At 36.0% G+C, this 19,520-nt stretch overlaps 2 protein-coding genes across 2 annotated transcripts; both read left to right on the top strand.

Annotated features, from left to right (window-relative positions):
- The first annotated feature begins 1,592 nt into the window (after nucleotides 1-1,592).
- LOC144564793 (monooxygenase 3-like) lies at nucleotides 1,593-5,493 on the top strand. The gene is made up of 5 exons (XM_078314395.1): nucleotides 1,593-1,988; nucleotides 2,113-2,178; nucleotides 2,783-2,969; nucleotides 3,425-3,653; nucleotides 4,782-5,493. Exons 1-5 carry the CDS (start codon nucleotides 1,744-1,746, stop codon nucleotides 5,315-5,317), a joined length of 1,263 nt encoding a protein of 420 aa, XP_078170521.1. The 5' UTR covers nucleotides 1,593-1,743; the 3' UTR covers nucleotides 5,318-5,493.
- Nucleotides 5,494-6,192: 699 nt separating this feature from the next.
- LOC144564783 (exocyst complex component EXO70C1-like) lies at nucleotides 6,193-8,494 on the top strand. The gene has a single exon (XM_078314385.1). The coding sequence runs from the start codon at nucleotides 6,262-6,264 to the stop codon at nucleotides 8,371-8,373; it is 2,112 nt and encodes a 703-aa protein (XP_078170511.1). The 5' UTR covers nucleotides 6,193-6,261; the 3' UTR covers nucleotides 8,374-8,494.
- The last annotated feature ends 11,026 nt before the right edge of the window (nucleotides 8,495-19,520 follow it).

Below are 19,520 nucleotides of genomic sequence, written 5' to 3'. Positions count from 1 at the left end.
AGCGAAAGTTGTCAAAGTAGAACATATGAATAATTTATTAGTTAGATATGAATACTTCATTTGTTAGATATGCATACTTCATGTTATATATGAATACTTCTTGGAAGAGGTGGGGTGAGAGAGATGAATCTGACAATGAATTTTGAATTGTATAAATTATTTCGAACATGTATGAATACTTCGTCATTGTCAGTATGAATACTTCTTGGAAGAGATGGGGGTAAGAGAGATGAATCTGACTTTGAATTTTTAATTGTATAAATTATTTTAAACATGTATGAATACTTCGTAATTGTCAGTATGAATACTTCTTGGAAGAGGTGGGGTGAGAGAGATGAATCTGACTTTGAATTGTATAAATTATTTCAAACATGTATGAATACTTCGTAATCGTCAGTATGAATACTTCTTGGAAGAGGTGGGGTGAGAGAGATATGCATGAAGAAGGGTCTCACTTTGAATTGTATAAATTATTTCAAACATATATGAATACTTCATTTGTTTGATATGAATACGTCATTTGTTAGATATGCATGAAGAAGGGTCTAACTTTGAATTTTGAATTGTATATTATTTCAAACATGTATGAATACTTCATTTGTTTAGATATGAATACTTCTTTATTTAGATATGAATAATATATAGATTCGCTGTAGTGGTCTCCAATTTTGACAAATGTCACTTTCAGGCGGTTGCGGTCCCCAATCCAGACTGTCACAAGACGTCAGCGGTCCCCCTGGTTGTTACTAGTCCCCTCCAACTTGTGTTTACATATGACGAATGATTCTGATAATAAGTATGAATACTATACGTTTTGACTATTAATAAAATAACATTAATCTTGCTCTTTGGTGGTAGTTAGCACGTTTTAACTATTTTTTTTATCTTTTAGTGCGGGGGACAGATAGGGGACTGAACTAGGGGGACTGTTAGTCGATTCCTAAATATAAATAGAGACACTTGTAATTAGAAAAATAAGATTGCAAATACAATTTATTTTCTTAATCTCTTCTCTCATTGTCTTACAAAAAGATCACAGACCGAGTTAATACTAATCACCAATTTGAGTTGAGGAAAAATCATGAGCCTCTAATAATTAATACTGTTGCATTCATTTTTAAAAAAGAAAAGAAAAAAGAATAACTGCGGTAATTCCTGTGGCAGGATTTGCATTATACTGGTAATCGTGTGTACCCGAGTAATCACGAATGTATCGAAATGTTCTCATGATATGAAATTATGAATGAATATGTTAAACTTACGAATAGTCAGCAGTAGAAAAAAATGTATATAGAATTGGACACATCATAAACACAAAGGGCTTTGTAATTTATCCGATGAGGTATTAACAAGTAATATGTTTAAATTTTCATAGAAATAAAATAGTATACAATTACATATGTACGAGCCTTTTTTGTTAATAAAAATTAAAAGAAGATTAAGTCGCAACTCTTTAATTATAAAATACATCGTAGACCTAGACACATGAGGGGAAGATAATTAAGAAGTATAGGGACCTGTGTTGCATATCTACAAGAATTAAAAAAGAAGGAAAACTTGATCTCGTGTGTTTGTAAAATATAAATAATTAATTAAAGCTCAAAGGGGTAAGACCATCTCAAAGTCATATGTACTAATTTATTTATTAATAATTTCAATAAAACATTGAAGGGCATAAAACATGCATGGATAGAAGAGAAATTAAGAAGAACAAATCTAACATATAAAGAGAAAGAGAAAGTGATGCCAGCAGAAGAGAAGGAGGCGGTGGAGTATGAGGTGGTGGTGGTTGGTGCAGGAATAGCTGGTCTAGCCTGTGCCAGAGCACTGCATCAGGTGGGAGTGCGACGTTTGCTGTTATTGGATAAACATGACGGTGTTCGATCGGATGGGGCGGCCATGTTATTATATCCTAATGGTTGGCATGCCTTGGAGGCTCTCGGCCTCGCAGACAAGCTTAAGGGTGGTGTCTATCCGACATGTCATTTGTATTTCTCTCTCTTATGTTAATTATTACTTATTAGAATTAATATTGAAAAATATATTATTCAGATTGTTTATGATTAAAAGAGGATAATTATTTTTGCTAACTTAATTAACTGTGTTAATTAGGAGGAAACAAACAAATCTTGAGACGGGGGAGACTAAAGAGATGCTTTTGACTGGCACTGTGGACAGGTAATTCTAACTACTTGTTCTGCCAAATTAGCATCAGATTTAAGAGGAACAGTTCATTGCTATACAAGATCACTGAGAACAAAATCTAGGATATCATCAAAATAGAAGCTAACTTAATTATAATTTGATGGGGGTACGTTTTGTTATTCGCAAGAATCTTAAATGTATATGTAAAGCAAGAAATCCTCAAGACCTTTTCTAATTATCTCAAAACTCAAAAATAATTTGTGAAGTAAGAAAAAGACTTGTTAAGAAACCAGTTTTGATTCTCGTATAACAAAAAGGGATATGTTTATTCAATAGAAATTAGGAAGAGTTCCCAGCTTCCTAAACCAGCGTTGATATAAATTTAATTCCCAAACTGTACTGGGGTGGGGAGGCATTTTACTATTTTAGTGTTAGAGGATTTTTCCCGATTTGCTCGGCCCATAGGCCCATAAGCCCAATTTCCTTTCAGTTACAGGTTTGTTTCTGTGGGACCAATTCTATTCTATTATAGTTGAATGTATAATGGAAGTAAAAGTTTTGCCTTCAATAATACAATCGAGGGTTTGAGAAAGGAAATTGATCATGCTCATTCTGACTTTCTTTTGCCAATTTCAAGGCCTGGAATTGGAGTTAGAACCGTCCACAGAAAGGTGCTACTACAAGCTCTTGCAGAGGAACTACCACAAGATAATGTTAGATTTACCTCAAGACTTGTCTCCATAAAGAGCGAGCCCGCATCAGGAAAAACTTCTTTCAATTTCACAAAATTGCAATTGGATGATGGTAGTGTCATAAGAACAAAGGTACTGTAAACTCTTTTCTTCCATGGTTTCCTTTTGTTTCTGAAAGATTTTACTAAAGCAAGTAATCTAATCTTTGTTTTTCAGTGATGCAATTCTAAAAGCAAAATCATCATATATAGGGTACTCAGTAATTGAATTTCTAGGAAAAGTACATTAAAACACTAGCAAGGTGTTCTCATCTATAAGAACATGTGAGCAATATGGTACATTAGCTTAGAATTCGTGAATTCCAATATGTGTCCAATGCTAACATGTATACTTAAAAAAAAAAAAAATCTTTCCTACTCCAAACAAATAAGTTACATTCTGAACATTTACTCCATTTTTTAAGTTTGAACTGGCAAATATCAACATAACTTGTTATGTTCATTTTTAATCATTAAATGCACTCCAAGCATATAGTATATGCATCCTAGAACTATAAAGTTTTCCATTTAATAGGCTGCTAATGCCAGGTACTGATAGGATGTGATGGTGTGCACTCACTGGTGGCAGAATGGCTAGGGTTGAGCCGGGCAGCAGAATCAAAGCGCTCCATTATTCGTGGTTTGGCGGAGTTTGAGAATGGCCACAATTTCTCAAATGAATTGCAAGAGTACGTTCTCAAGGACAAAAGGGGTGCATTTGTACCTGTAAATGGTAAGGAGGTTTATTGGTACATCACACATGACACTGGCCCAAGAGGTAACTCTTTTATTATTTAGAAAACAATTATATTTTTTTAGTGTGTGTAATTGTATTTGTTTCATAATGTGGTACTAAATCATAAATTACCAAATCACATATGATTTTTAGAGGTCATCAGTAGAAATTTCCAAAAGTTCATTATTTTACCATTCATTTAAGATTTAACATGGGAGTTGAGATATGAGCACATGTCTTAGTTGGAAAATTAGCCGGAAAAATAACCCATACTTTTTTTAGTCATTTTTTTCCATTTCCTTTATTAGTTTTTTGATGGTGTACCTTCTTTGAAAGGGAAATGGGGTGCATTAAAAAAAAAACATAGACTAATTGCCTCAAAACATCCTTGATGGAAATTTTGTCGAATGACCTACCTTTTGTAGTATCTCTGATCAAGTCTGTCAGAGAACCAGAAAGTTATGGTACTTTAATTGCGAACAGAAACAGAAATGTAAAATGCTACCTCCACAAAGCAAGTAATGGTGGGCTATTAAGATTCAGAGTGAGTTTACTGCCAACCAACAACCAAGCCTTTAGTCCCAAGTGAGTTTACTGCAAGAAAAAAAAAATTCAAGAAATGAGATTTCGAGTGAGTGGATCGGACTGAAATACTATTTTAAGAAATAACAAATGATTGTTTTTGAATATTAATGCATTTGTTATGATGTGACAGAAAAAAAATGGATTTAGTGGAAATTAAAGTAATTTATGGAATTGTCAATTGTTATATGCATTATTTTCTGAAAAACTAATTAGGATGTAGAATTGGGTAGTCGAAGAAAATGAGGAAGTACCCATAATTAGCTTTAAGTTAATTAAAGTTTGATTCAATAATATTGCTGTTCCAATGGGAAAAAATCAGCTTTCCGAAACCCACCTAGCGAGTTCTCAAATCTCTGACTCCGTACTAGGGTGAAACCTTTTTCTTATTATACGACAATAGCACTAGCAAATCCCAAGTTCAGACCCTTTGTGCAGTATTCTCCTAACCTTTTCCCAGTTTCCCTAATGCAGAATTTTTGTAGAGAATAGCATTCAACAAAAATTAAGGGCTAATGCAGTGAACTTAATTTTTGGGAAATTTCAATCAACCACTTCTAATTATGATAAGGGAAAAACATTAATCAGATTTGGAGGCAACAAGACGCCCAAAGCGGACCCTAATGCAAGTGATGCATAATCTGGCTGAAGGCTTTCCTGACAGATTTGTAAATGTCGTGCGCTATTCTGACCCAAACACTGTCACATGGACCTACATGCTATATCGATCCCCGTGGGGTCTGCTTCTTGGTCAGCCCCACCGCAACCTTATCACAGTAGCTGGTGATGCATTTCACCCGATTGGATCTGATTTATCTCTTGGTAGCTGCATGGCCTTAGAGGATGCAGTTATCCTTGCACGCCACATCAGCAGCAGCATGCGAAATCAGCATGATCGGAAGGATGCGATAGAGGCCTATGTAAAGGAGCGAAGATGGTGTGTAGCTGCTGTGGCAGCATGGTCCTACATGTCAGTTTGGACTCATCATAGCTGGTCGGAATTGGGTTTTTGTGGTCGGGCTGTCAAGTTCTTGGTGGAGAAAGTTTTTGATTGGTTTGTAGGACCAAGGATCATGAAAACCATGAACAATGATTGCAGGGATTTGAATAGTGGGGGTAATTAATTAGGTCCGATGCTTGTAATTAATTTGATTTATAATTGGGTTGAGTGCATGTGAATTTTTTTTTTTGGGGCTCATGAGGTGAAAATCCTAGTTAATTGGCCTAAATGTCAGATTATTTTTTCTTTAATCTGGAAACTGAGGTGCCGAATACTTAATAAAAAGTTGAGAAATTCAATTTTGGTATGTTGTGAGTTAGGACGCAGTTTATATCAGTGATTATGTTACATTGTTTCTGTCAAAAATTTGAGACCCCGGTTAACTATTGTTTCTACTGAAATATGTCATCCTGCACCGATACGTTGACTACGTAAAATACTATTTTTAATACGAATTAAGCTCTACTTTTTTTGAGAAAGGAATTAAGCACTACTTGGTCATTATTTCATGCATTTACTATTTATTATCAGGAAAACAATTAAAATGGAAATTGGAAGGTGACGCGAAGCCGAAGGGAGGGAAGGGGAGTTAAAATGGGAATTGATAAAAACAGAGAATAATTTATATCATAGTGCCTCTATGGTTGCACAACTAAATCATTAAAAATAACATTTCAAAAATAAAGGGAACTTTGACCGACAATTTTTTAATCAACGGTAGTATTATTACCGAAATCTCCCTAAATGCAACCCATGACATGACCAACACTACGTGCATACCATGTCTTCAGAATTAGTTAGTTTCTCTTGCATTTTCTTAGTCTTTATTTTTGAACAAAAGTAGTCAACAACCATACAACAGCTCGAACAACTATTCAATTTCCTTATATTAGTTTTGTTCTCATAAAAGAAAAGGATAAAAATAGATACTTATGACAGGCGAGCAGTTATTATCCTTTGTCTTCTCTCTACCCTTCTGTTCTCTCTCTTGATTGATTCTGTTCCTCACTTGTTTCAAAAAACTTCAACACCATTATTAATCATATTATTTGAGGATTGCTGATAAACATGGACAAAAACGGCAATCCAGTTCTCCCTCAAAAATTCAGTAGTTTCTCTTCCTCAGCCCGTGAAGAGAAGCTTCGTGAATCAGACCGAAACCTCTCATTAGGCAATATCAAGCTTGAAACCCATGAAAAGAAGGAACTTGATTTGGCTAAAACTCAAATAAAAGAGGATGAAGAAGGGGAGAATGCTGATGAAGAAAGAAAAGATGAAGATGCTTCCCATGGAGAAGAAGCCAACCCACCAGCTGAAAATGAACCCGACTTTGCGACCCTCTCAGAAGAAGTTGACCAATTTCTTGCCTCTCTTGCTAACACTGAAAAATCTGATGAAGTGCCCGAAATCCCTGAATCAGTCATTGAAAAGTTCCTCAATGTGGTGGAGAAAACACTCAAAAAGTATGACAATGAAGATGAAAAATGGCTGCCAGAGCATGATGATCTTCCTCTCTTACCAGCAATTGGCCGTGTAATGCGTCTAACAACTGAAACCGAAAAATATTATGCTGATCCGAAGTATGCTCATGCCATGAACCATGCGGGAGGCATTCTCCACCTATCGATGGCATTCCTCGAAGAAGAATTCTATTTGCTCCTATTAGAGGATCCCCATGTTGACTCACATCGAACTAGTTCCTTTGGAAGGAACCATGAATCTGATCGATGTGTCCTCCCCCCTTCTTCAGCAGCAGAAGGGGAAGGGGAATCAAAGGAGCCCTCTTTGCCGTACCCTTCAGAAACTATAGAGTGGCTTCGGGAGATTGCTACAACGATGATCTCCGCTGGTTACATCACCGAGTGTTGCCAAATCTTCAGCATTGCACGGCGTAATGCTTTTGAGTCCAGCCTATCATTGCTGGGCTTTGAGAGACCAAGCATTGATGATTTGGTAAGGATGGCGTGGGAGCCATTAGAAGGGGAGATTGCCACATGGATCAAGGCATTCAAGCATGCTCTGATGAAGGGTTTTCCATGTGAGCGTGATCTGGCCAATAAGGTATTCAATGACAATAAAAAAATTTCTGCTGAATTCTTTTCAAACTTGGTTAGTGAGGCAATTTTACATCTCCTCAACTTCCCGGAGGCTATGTTTATGACAAAGTGCTCTGCTGAGAAGCTATTTAAAATGCTCGATATTTACGAGGCATTGAAGGACTCTGAGATTGCGATTGAATCATTCTTCCCTGAGGGTGATGTAAAGGATGGAGAGGAGGATCCGACTGCATCCTATAAACTGGATCTTAAGTCGGAGGTTGCAGCAGTCCGATCACACATTGGTGAATTAGCCAAGGCAATCTTCTGTGAACTAGAGAGATCAATAAAAGCCGACACCACCAAGAATCCAGTGCCTGGCGGTGCAGTTCATCCATTAACCCGATATGTGATGAACTATCTCAAGTATGTTTGCGCGTACAAGAACACGTTAGAGGAAATCTTCAGGGAACACCACAAGACCAGTTGCGACAATGATGAAAAACCTGAGAAAGGTAACGACAACAATAACCACAACAACAACAACGACGACGACGACAATCCCTTTGCGGCGCAGTTGGTTGAGGTGATGGATCTCCTTAATTCAAACCTTGATACGAAATCGAAGCTATACAAGGACATTTCGCTGAGCCACATTTTTCTAATGAACAATGGGAGGTACATTGTGCAGAAGATTAAAGGATCAGAGGAGGCCAGTGCGCTACTTGGGGAGACATGGATCCGGAATCGGTCAGCCGATGTAAGGAACTATCACAAGAGCTACCAAAGAGAGACCTGGTCTAAACTTCTAGCATGTCTAAAGAATGATGGGTTGGTGGTAAAAGGCAATGTGCAAAAACCTGTGCTAAAGGAAAGGTTCAAGAGCTTCAATGCAATGTTTGAGGAGATTCACAGGACACAAAGTGCATGGGTGGTGAGTGATGAACAACTCAAATCTGAGCTTAGGGTTTCGATACAGGCGGTGGTGGTACAGGCATACCGGTCATTTAAGGGCCGGTTTGAGCAAAACTTCAGGGATTTGAGACAAACAGAGAAGTACATTAAATTTTCTGTTGAGGATTTAGAGAGGTATGTTGATGAACTATTTGAAGGTAATCCGACATCCATGGTGAGGCGGAGATAAGTGGTAATGCTCAAAATATAATGAGTGTTGGGCTATCTATTTTTATTGTTTTTGTTATCTTTGATCATTGAAATTAGGATAAATTATTGTTTTAATGTACTTTTTGGATTTGATTAATTTGAGACGGTTGTGTTAATTATATTGTCATCTCATATAAAAATATCAAAGGAAATTGTAATTGTCTAGTATTGAAGTTAAGCAATAGTTTTTCTTGATCTCTAGTTTGAAGAGATTCCTTATTGTTCTATTATGAGTTTTCTAAACATAGGTTTCAACACTTATGGTATATTGCCAAAAACATGACGCTGACTATTGTTTTTGCTAATTTCATTTCCAGTTGATATATCTCAATATCCAATCTAGCTAGCTTCGGTCTATTTTCTGCATCAATTCTTGTTACGGGCTTTATATGTCGATCCAAACAACATCATTTTCCCTCTTGCTGTGATTGACGTGTGAACTTTGAAGCAAGAATTGATAGGTTGGTTCATTCCGCATATATCATACAAATTGAACGAAGATAGACATGAAGAGTACACACTGATTTCTGTTATAAATTAAATGAAAGATCGATCTATCATCTATCCATCATGTTGGATTCCCTCTCTTATAGAGGCTGGGCCAAGTTGAACTTGGGCTTTATTTATATGTCTAGGATGAGCTAGGGCGATATATATATTAGATAATAGTGGCCGCTGTTGTTTATTATTTTTATTTTACTTAAAGTTTTGAATCTCGCGGTATTAATTAATTATTTGTATACCGTACAAAAAGCATTTGTTCCTGCAATTGATAGTCTGATTAGTGAATCTGCATAGTGTGGATTGGTCCGTACTATGTATAGGCTATGGTACTATTTCTGTATTTACTATTTTTTAGACAGATGGAAAATCACTTGATATAAAAATTCTAGACCATTCAAAAGTGGTACCTACCTATCTAAAAAATAGTAAAAAAAAACAAAAAAAATGTAAAATTTAATATGCAAGTACACTTTCATATGGAGATTATGTTGAACAATTCAAATTAACTATTTAAACTTTGAAAACAAAAATATTGATTCATAATATGTAATAATCCGCGCTATGCATGGTACCATAGCCTCACTTTTGATTAGTAGTCTATTTCATCAAACTCTCCTTCCTCGCTAAATGTCACACCCCGCGGCCACGGGTTGCAACAGTACCCCGCCGTAAGCAAACAACACCGTGTATGCTTATAAGGTAATTAATAATTTAATCAGACAATAATATTATAAAACAAGTTTCTAAATATATATATATATCAGAGTACACAGTCTGGTCAGAATATAATACATTAAAAGTATCTCATCCGGATACCAACCATGAGGCCTACTATAAAACTATACAACGAAACATATCTAGGGTCATGTGATGGTAAACTACTAAGGCCTACTATTCGCGTGCCTCTCCGGAATCAGTCGCACCAGTACCTGTAAAATAACCCGAAGGGTGGGGGTGAGAATAAATTCTCAGTGCGAATTTGCCACAGTTAGATTATTGGATTTGCAATCAAACTCCATATTCAAAAATGAAACCCAAACCATAGCAATTCAAATCAATTCATATTCATAATAAAAATGAATGCATATGCTCGACAACAAATAATAAACCGAATCACAGTTTACGGAATTTCCAAGATGAATTTCAAACACAATACATATTTGGCTTAATTCGACTCATTAGGGCTTGTAACAACTACAGATGTTCTTTCGAGATGGACCCTTTTATCAAACGCTCGTCTGTAGGGTTATTGACACCTACAGACGTTCCACCGAACTGGACCCTTTATCTGACACCCATTTGTAGCTGTTTGGCTTAACCATTTCCTAAGGTCTGGTTCCAAGTCACCTATACAGGTCAACTTGACAAAATGCATTCACACGAAATCAAAGTCAGCCATACTGCTCAACTTTGCAATTTCATTCAAATAGGATCGAAATCAGCTATCAACCTTGCAAAAATTCATAAACAGGTCAACGGATAGGTCACCGTCACCTTATCCAGCCACCTAAACAGGTCGGTCTGGCAAATTCAGAAACAGGTGAACGGATAGGTCACCATCACCTTATCCAGCCGCCTAAACAGGTCGGCCTAGCAAATTCAAAAACAGGTCAACGGATAGGTCACCGTCACCTTATCCAGCCGCCTAAACAGGTTGGCCTGGCAATTTCATTCACATATAGAACAATTAATAAAACTAATAAATTAATAACCATACCAACATGCCAAATAACCTTAACCGAACAATTCAAATCATTCTCATTTATGCAAGAATCAATATACAACATGAATTTCAAAATATGCAACAATTAAGCATTCAACATGACAAACGAATAAACAGTTTAATTCCTGAAAATAAAATATCAAACAAGTCCAAGAATCCTGCACCTGTTTACGACGAGCGTATCGCGTACTTATGGATCAGACGTCTCGAGGTGTCCCGCAAAGTCTTGCTCGACCGAGCCTACGCCTATATTACACATAAACTTGGTTTAACCCTGGTTCACGATCGAGATGTTCACTCGAGTTATATTAGGGCTTATACTTTTCTACTCCTCTTTCTCGCTTAAGAATCTCTAACTTCTCACAATTTCCATTTGGGTCTTCCAAACCATATACGATCTCAATTTAGTAATAATTCATTTACTGGTTCACAAATTTGGTTCCCGTAACAATTCAATTTACCGATTGGTTAACCCTAATTTGGACAAAACCTCAAATTAGCCGTTAAACGTTCTAGAAATTTAAGGTCAATAGGTAACCCTACCGATTACAAGTCTAATCGGTTGGATTAAACTAATCAATTCAAGATTATGCCCAATTTCAGTTTTGGCACGGAAACCCTAAAAATTGAAATTCGAAATCAAGATGAAATCGGGAAAGAATTGGCAAATAAACAATCAAAGAAGCTCAAGGAGCTAGTCTACAAGCAATTCAAACACAAATATCAGGTTTAAAATGAAAACCCGATCAATCGAGAAATCTGAGATTTTTGAGAGAAACAGGAAGAGAAAGGAATACCGAATAAGAGGGCTAGGAGAGATCTACGGCCACTTGCGCGGTTCCAACTTCGATTTCTCGCAACGATCGGGGGTTTGAGAGGGAAATGAAGCTCTCTCACTCTTTTTTCTTCTCTCTTGGGCAAAAATCACAGAAAATGGGGAAAGAAAATGAAGTGGGAGAGAAAGAACACAGGAATTATGCAAATAAACCCTCATAATCATCCAGTGCGGTTCGCTCACCCGCACTGGATCTGAGTGCGGACGCAGCACTTAGTTGATATTTTCAGCGCTTCACAGGAAAAAGAACTGGTGTCAGTGCAGGTCATCCACCCGCACTCACCATCAGTGCAGACGCACTCAATACTTAGTGTTATTGATGTAGATTATTACAATACAAGTAATAAATCCTAATTTACGCTCAATTCGGTTGCAAGTGTACAACCTTGTCGAGTAGTACTTAGGGATCGTCTCCACAGGGACAAGTCGGAATATCTTGTTGTTCTAGCAATAATCCTTTTAGTCTATTTGACTAATTTGCAAAAACATACAATTATTGAATTTTACGATTTCTTCTATTTTAGAATTATGCAGGTTCAAGTCAAATGGAATTGCAATATGGAATACTTGAACTGAAGAAATCATGAAGACTTATCAAGAATGTAAATTGTAAAATCTAAACTTGGTAAAGTGTTTTTGATGTTGTTTCAACAGGATAAAAACGTTGGTAACGTTTGTAAAACGTTATAACGATTATACCTTAAGAAAACGCTGTGAAACAACTCGATCAAAGTCAAAAAAAGTCAAAAAAAGTCAAAAAACGGTGCTGTAACGTTTTAAAACGTTGGTAACGTTTTCTGAACGTTTTAAAACGTTGGTAACGTTTTCTGAACGTTTTAATTAATTTCCAAACTTCAGAAATTCCTGATTTTGATCAAGTTTTTTACAGTGCAAAACGTTATGTAACGTTTTATAAACGTTGTAACGTTTTATAACCGTTGTAACGTTTTTGAAACGTTTGTGTAACGTTTTGGTGCAGCTCTCAGACTTTTGAAGGCTCATAAAACGTTACCAACGTTTCTGGAAAACGTTGTAACGTTTTAGCTCAATCAGCTCATTTTTGAGCTGCCACTATAAATAGACCGAAGGGATCACTTTCAAATCTAACCTAGCCGTCCCTAAACTTCAAAAGAGGCGATTTTCTGAGAGCTTGGTTCCACCATTGTTGATTGAGCTTAAAACTTCAATATCTCTCAATCAATCTCAAACAACCTCAAATCCACTTCACTAATCTCTAGTTAGATTAGGTTAGAGTGATCTATTGAGTGTTTCTCTTGTTCTCGAGTTGCTCGTGTGACTTCCCTTGGTTGTAAGGGCTCGCCGACGCTCATCTCTCGTTGGCCGTGACTTCCCGTTTTGTAAGGGCTCACGGTTCACAATTGTAATCCTTTCATATTGGGTAATAGAAAGGCGCACCTAGAAAGAGGTTGCGACGCCCCGGAGACGTAGGCCATTGTTTTGCCGAACTCCGTTATCATCCCGCGTGTCAATTTCTCTAAACTCATCTCTTTTACTTTCAATTGCAATTTATTTTCAGTTTTTGTTCATTTAGAGGTGCCCCTAAGTATAACAAAGTGGTATCAGAGCAAGTTACTGAAATTAAGACACACTTAATTAGAGTTAGATCAACTTGTCAAATGGCACCCTATAGACCCGTGAAGGAACCCCTAATTTTTGGCAATTCGACCAAAAATTTTATGCATTGGAAGAAAACCATGATCAATTATTTAAACATTCTTGAGTTATGGGATGTGGTTAACAAGGGGTATACACCAATATTCACTACCACTACCACCGACATTAAAATCGAGACTCCCGAATCCAAACAAACCAAGAAAGACAATGATCTTGCAATTAATGCCATAATTAACTTGGTTAGTGAATCGGTTGCCTTAATCTTTGGTAGCTCTTCAACCGCAAAAGAAATGTGGGATGCTCTTGTAAACCGGTATGAGGGAAATACCCAAATTAAACGAACCAAATTAACCGGTTTAGAAGCCAAATTTGAAACCTTTAAGGTTGAAGATGGTGAAAGCATTGAGGATATGTATAATAGACTTATGCATATCCAAAATGAATTTACCGAGTTGGGAGAACCGCTTTCTAACAATAAAATTGTAGGGAAGCTATTGAGGATCATGCTCATGAGAGACAAATGGTCCGGCTTGGTGAGTGCGCTAGAAGCAATTCAAGGTACACATGACTCACTCACACCGGATGACCTCTATGCACACTTACGAAGCTTCGAAGAGAAACTTCGGCAATCCGGAAACCCAAAGCAAAGTTCAAAATTCAAAACCATGGCATTTCCGGCTCAAAACCGAAAACCTTCTAGCTCCTCAAACACTTGTCTCTCAAATGATCAATTTATAAACAAAATTGATCATAAGACCTCCAAAAATACCATTCTCCTATCCAAAATGTTTCAAGACATGCTTGATCTCGAAATAAATTACAACAAGGAACGAGAAGAGAAGAATAAAAGAGTGACGTGCTTCGCATGTCATAGAAAAGGGCACACCACTCAAACTTGCTTCCAATTGGATGGGTACAAGGCCAAGAAAAAGGCTAAAGCCTTGCAAGCCTTATTCTCGTATGAGAGCGAGGCCGAGCAATCCAACACGGAGTCGGAAAATGAACAAGAGACAAACCTTGCATTGATGGCAAGTGTAGATGAAGGTCTCTCGGCAATTGATGTCGACTCGATTATCGCAAGCAAGAATATCACCGATGAGATCACCATCGAATTCCTTAAAGACCTTGTCAAATCAAGAAACATCAACAAGGAAGGTGATGAAATTGAAGCCTCAACTAGCTCCGCTAATGAGGTACATTTAAGTTTTGGTCTTAATGATCTTGATACCGAAGATGAATTGACCGATGAGGAAGAAGGTGGTGAAGAATATAATGATTCAATTGATGAGACCAAATATGACTTGTGTACCAATCGGTTAGAAACCAATGATACAAGCAATTTCACAAATGAGATTCTAACACGGTATGATGATGAACCTAGGTGGCAATCTCTCCTTGATGAGTCCAATAGAATTTTGGTTGAAAAGGAAGGTATTATTCAAAAATTGATTGCTAAAAATGACATGTTAGAATGTGAAGTTAGGAATTTAAAAACATCGCACATAGGTGAAATAGGCATATTAAAGGTTAAAGTTCAAACCTTAGAGACCGAAAATAGGGCATTAAGGTCTCCTAGTGAATCTTCAAATGTCACTAGTCTAGATCCTTATTATGTGAGTAATTTGATACATGATCAATCTTATCATAAAATAGATAGAGTTGGTCTTGGATTTGAGAAGGATAAATCCTCATTTAAATCCAATCACATACAAGGCCCAAAAGAAAAATGGGAACATTCTCAAACTTCAAGTATTCCAAATGCCAAACTTAAGTTTAATTGTGAGCAATACTCAACTTATCAATTCTTTACCAAAAAGGGTTTAACTCCCTTGAACAAGGAGTCATCCAAATTGAAGTCTTCTCATGCCTCAAATGCTAAACAAGATAAAAAGTCACCAAATTATGCATTTAGGTATAAGTACAATAAAAGAAATTTCAAGAACAAAAATACTTTTCAAAATAGTGATAAGAACATGTTTAATCCAAAGGGGTCAAACAAAACTTATTTCAAAGGACCCGATGGATGGTTTTATGAACTTAAAAATAAAAATGCTTTACAAAACCAAACTCAAAGAAATGGTGTAGCTAGAGATGTTCCCCAACATCATAATCGATTTGATTTCAACAAAACTAAGAGTGTCACATCTAAAGTTGCAAATAGGTCTCATGATAGTCGTAGGTGTAGCATGCATGAAATTAAGCATCAATACCAATCCGCTTTCAAGCAAGGTTCTATTGCTCAAAAGCCATCAATTACATTTTGTAATTATTGTTGCAAAATTGGCCATACCTCCTTAGAGTGTAGGTTTAGGAATGGAGACAACAACTCAAATGTTGTTTGGGTTCCTAAAGTTAAACTAGCTTAGATTCATACATAATCTCCCCTAATTTATTCAATTTGCCAAAAATCAAGGGGGAGATTAAACAACGTATGTGTTAGTTACTAACTCAACAATAACTAATATATACTATTGTAGGAGTGATTGATTGCATCTCATAAACAAAATGCTTGGATCATTGATAGTTGTTGTTACACACAAATATTATGCGCAATCTAAACTCTGCATAATTATGAAATTCGCTTCCGCTACATACCAATTATGTGTGACAACACTAGTGCCATAAAACTAAGCAAAATAAAAATATTTGTGTTAGCTATGACTCATACATATCGACACCAAAAACCAAATTGTCAATATTTTCACGAAATCCTTGAATTGTTGAGTCTCATGAATTGTGAACTTGTTAAGGGTTTGAATGCAAAAATGTTAATTGCTTGAATTGCTATATCTTAGTTAATTTGGTATTTGTTGTTGGTATGTATGAGATGTATGAATTATTTGAATTGTGTGAATTGATAACTTGTCAAGGGTTAAATTGCAAAATTGTTGAATGAGTAGAATTGTGTATCTTAGAATCTTGACAAGTTGTGTGATATATAGAAATGCATGAATTGAATTATTTTATATGAATTGATATGCATTGAATTGATTTGTCGATTGATAATCATTGCTTTAAAATTGCGACATTTAAATGGATTTGTAAAATGTTTGACATGAAGTATTAGAGTAATCCCTCAATTTTATCTCATTTGTAATTATCGGCATCATATTACTAAATTGAGGGGGAGTGCATATTTTGAGGGGGAGCACTCTTAATTTGTGCTAATTTTTCTCCCTTTCGTCGATTTCCAAAAGGGGGAGAAATTGCTAAACGTGCAAAATAACAATTGGGTAAACCAAATTGAAAAAAAAAAAAAATTCTCATTTATGCACTTACTCGCATTGTATGTTTTTGCAAATCGTCAAAAGGGGGAGATTGTTGTTCTAGCAATAATCCTTTTAGTCTATTTGACTAATTTGCAAAAACATACAATTATTGAATTTTACGATTTCTTCTATTTTAGAATTATGCAGGTTCAAGTCAAATGGAATTGCAATATGGAATACTTGAACTGAAGAAATCATGAAGACTTATCAAGAATGTAAATTGTAAAATCTAAACTTGGTAAAGTGTTTTTGATGTTGTTTCAACAGGATAAAAACGTTGGTAACGTTTGTAAAACGTTATAACGATTATACCTTAAGAAAACGCTGTGAAACAACTCGATCAAAGTCAAAAAAAGTCAAAAAAAGTCAAAAAACGGTGCTGTAACGTTTTCTGAACGTTTTAAAACGTTGGTAACGTTTTAAAACGTTGGTAACGTTTTAATTAATTTCCAAACTTCAGAAATTCCTGATTTTGATCAAGTTTTTTACAGTGCAAAACGTTATGTAACGTTTTATAAACGTTGTAACGTTTTATAACCGTTGTAACATTTTTGAAACGTTTGTGTAACGTTTTGGTGCAGCTCTCGGACTTTTGAAGGCTCATAAAACGTTACCAACGTTTCTGGAAAACGTTGTAACCTTTTAGCTCAATCAGCTCATTTTTGAGCTGCCACTATAAATAGACCGAAGGGATCACTTTCAAATCTAACCTAGCCGTCCCTAAACTTCAAAAGAGGCGATTTTCTGAGAGCTTGGTTCCACCATTGTTGATTGAGCTTAAAACTTCAATATCTCTCAATCAATCTCAAACAACCTCAAATCCACTTCACTAATCTCTAGTTAGATTAGGTTAGAGTGATCTATTGAGTGTTTCTCTTGTTCTCGAGTTGCTCGTGTGACTTCCCTTGGTTGTAAGGGCTCGCCGACGCTCATCTCTCGTTGGCCGTGACTTCCCGTTTTGTAAGGGCTCACGGTTCACAATTGTAATCCTTTCATATTGGGTAATAGAAAGGCGCACCTAGAAAGAGGTTGCGACGCCCCGGAGACGTAGGCCATTGTTTTGCCGAACTCCGTTATCATCCCGCGTGTCAATTTCTCTAAACTCATCTCTTTTACTTTCAATTGCAATTTATTTTCAGTTTTTGTTCATTTAGAGGTGCCCCTAAGTATAACATATCTAAGTCTAACCTAACAATTTAATTTAGTAAAAGAAAGTAAAAGAAAGTAAAGAGGTTTTTGTTTGTTCAATTGGTTGGTTTGATTGTGATTAAATTAAATTAAACTAAAGTCTTAAGGCGAAATTTGGTTTTTAACAAGAATGAGAAATTAGGGTTTCTTAGGGTTCCTATCCACTAGTGTTATGACTAATTGGTTTATTAAATTTGTTCTTTTAGTTATGAAGGCACAGTTGGGTGTTGTAGGTACAAAGGGATATCTCTATATTAATACCATCTTTAAATTAGAATAAACGTCACCTCTCGGTACTTGGCTACCCTAATCTAAAGTCATTAAGTTCTTACTGTCCCAATAAATCTAGAAAACTATCTTTCACCTCTCGGTACTTGGCACAATTCTCTAAACTATTAGGTAAAGCCCGTATAAGACAAGCATCACCTCTCGGTACTTAGCCTATCAAATACCCTATTCCTTATGGTCTGGACCTAATATTCAATTTCTCAATTGCAAATACCAAATCCTAGGGTTTCATGTGATTTCGATTAAGTCCTCACAATCAATTAAAATAAAGAATAGATCATAGAAAAGAACAATAATATATAAAATAAAACCAACTAAATCATAACAAAAGTTTCAAGTACAACCCTAATCAACCTTAGAAAAGCCCTTAGCCAGTCATGGCTAAGACACAATTGAAATCAAAAGAATAAAAGAGTTCCAAAGGAAAGAAAATAATAAAACCGATTGATCAATGATCTCTTCTCCCTTCTTCTCTCTTCTTGCTTTTCCTTGCTCTTCCTTGTTCAAAATCAGAAATTAACCCTAAAAAAACGTCATCAATCTGTTCTACAGGTCCCCTTTTATACCCCTCTCTAAAACCTAGAAATAACTAACCAAAAATAGCAAATTCGGGCTCTGAACCGACCTAATTGCGGGCCGCAATACATTCATTGCGGGCTGCAATGAATGGAGGCAGTTAACAGACTGCGCAGAAAAATCTGGAGAGTCATTGCGGGCCGCAATAACTCCATTTCGGGCCGCAATGGATGTTGGCAGTTGCTCCAATCTTCATGCTAACTCACCCGTTTTGCTTCGTTAAGCTCCAAACACTTGATTACCTGTAAAACAAACATAACTAGGGCAGTAACTTGAACTTTTGGACATTTCTAACCTAATTAAACCTAATTTCAACAAAACTTGGCTTAATTTACATAACAAACCCTAGGTTTCAATAGATACAATTTCGGCTTATCAGTTATTTTCAGAAAAATTTGGAAAAGTTTGAGCCCAGTGCGGACGCACTGAGACTCCAACGCGGGTTGGCCCATCCGCACCTAGCACTTAGTCGATTTTTCAGGAATTTCAGATCAACACAGAAATTCATGAGTGCGGACGCACTGATATCCAGTGCGGGTCAATCCATCTGCACTCACAGAAATTTCGAAAGCAATTTAAGGAAAACAGAAGCCAGTGCGGGTCAGTCACCCGCATTCACCACCAGTGCGGACGCACTGAACCTATAAAGTGTCAAAATCTCGAAATTTCGACGCGGTTTCAATTCACACTTGACGTACTTATTTAGAGAAGCATTAATTTAGGCTTAAACTCCTATTTTGTTAGCACGATTTTCGATTCTTGTTTTTAATCATTTGAAATTTTAATTGTTAAAATTCCGTAACGTAACACTAAATTTCCACATAATATTGCTGATAAAATAAAAATAATTGCTCACCTTTTCATAGTTCAAGTAATTGATTTAAGAAATTTTTTATTTATATTTTATTGTTTTAAAGTAATTAATTTAAGATATTTTTTATTTATATTTATTTAACCTATTAAAAATAAATGAACGTTTAGAAAATATATTATCAATTCAAAATGAATGTTTAGAAAATATATTATCAATTTAAAATGTAAACTAAAAATTTCAAGATATAAATAAATATGAAACTATATAATTAGAATGAGAATTTGAAAATAAAATA

The sequence above is a fragment of the Carex rostrata genome, chromosome 1 (assembly GCF_964058835.1).
Source record: "Carex rostrata chromosome 1, lpCarRost1.2, whole genome shotgun sequence".
NCBI lineage: Eukaryota > Viridiplantae > Streptophyta > Magnoliopsida > Poales > Cyperaceae > Carex > Carex rostrata.
Note: the sequence above shows the minus strand (reverse complement) of the source record. Positions and strands in the feature narration are given on the sequence as shown.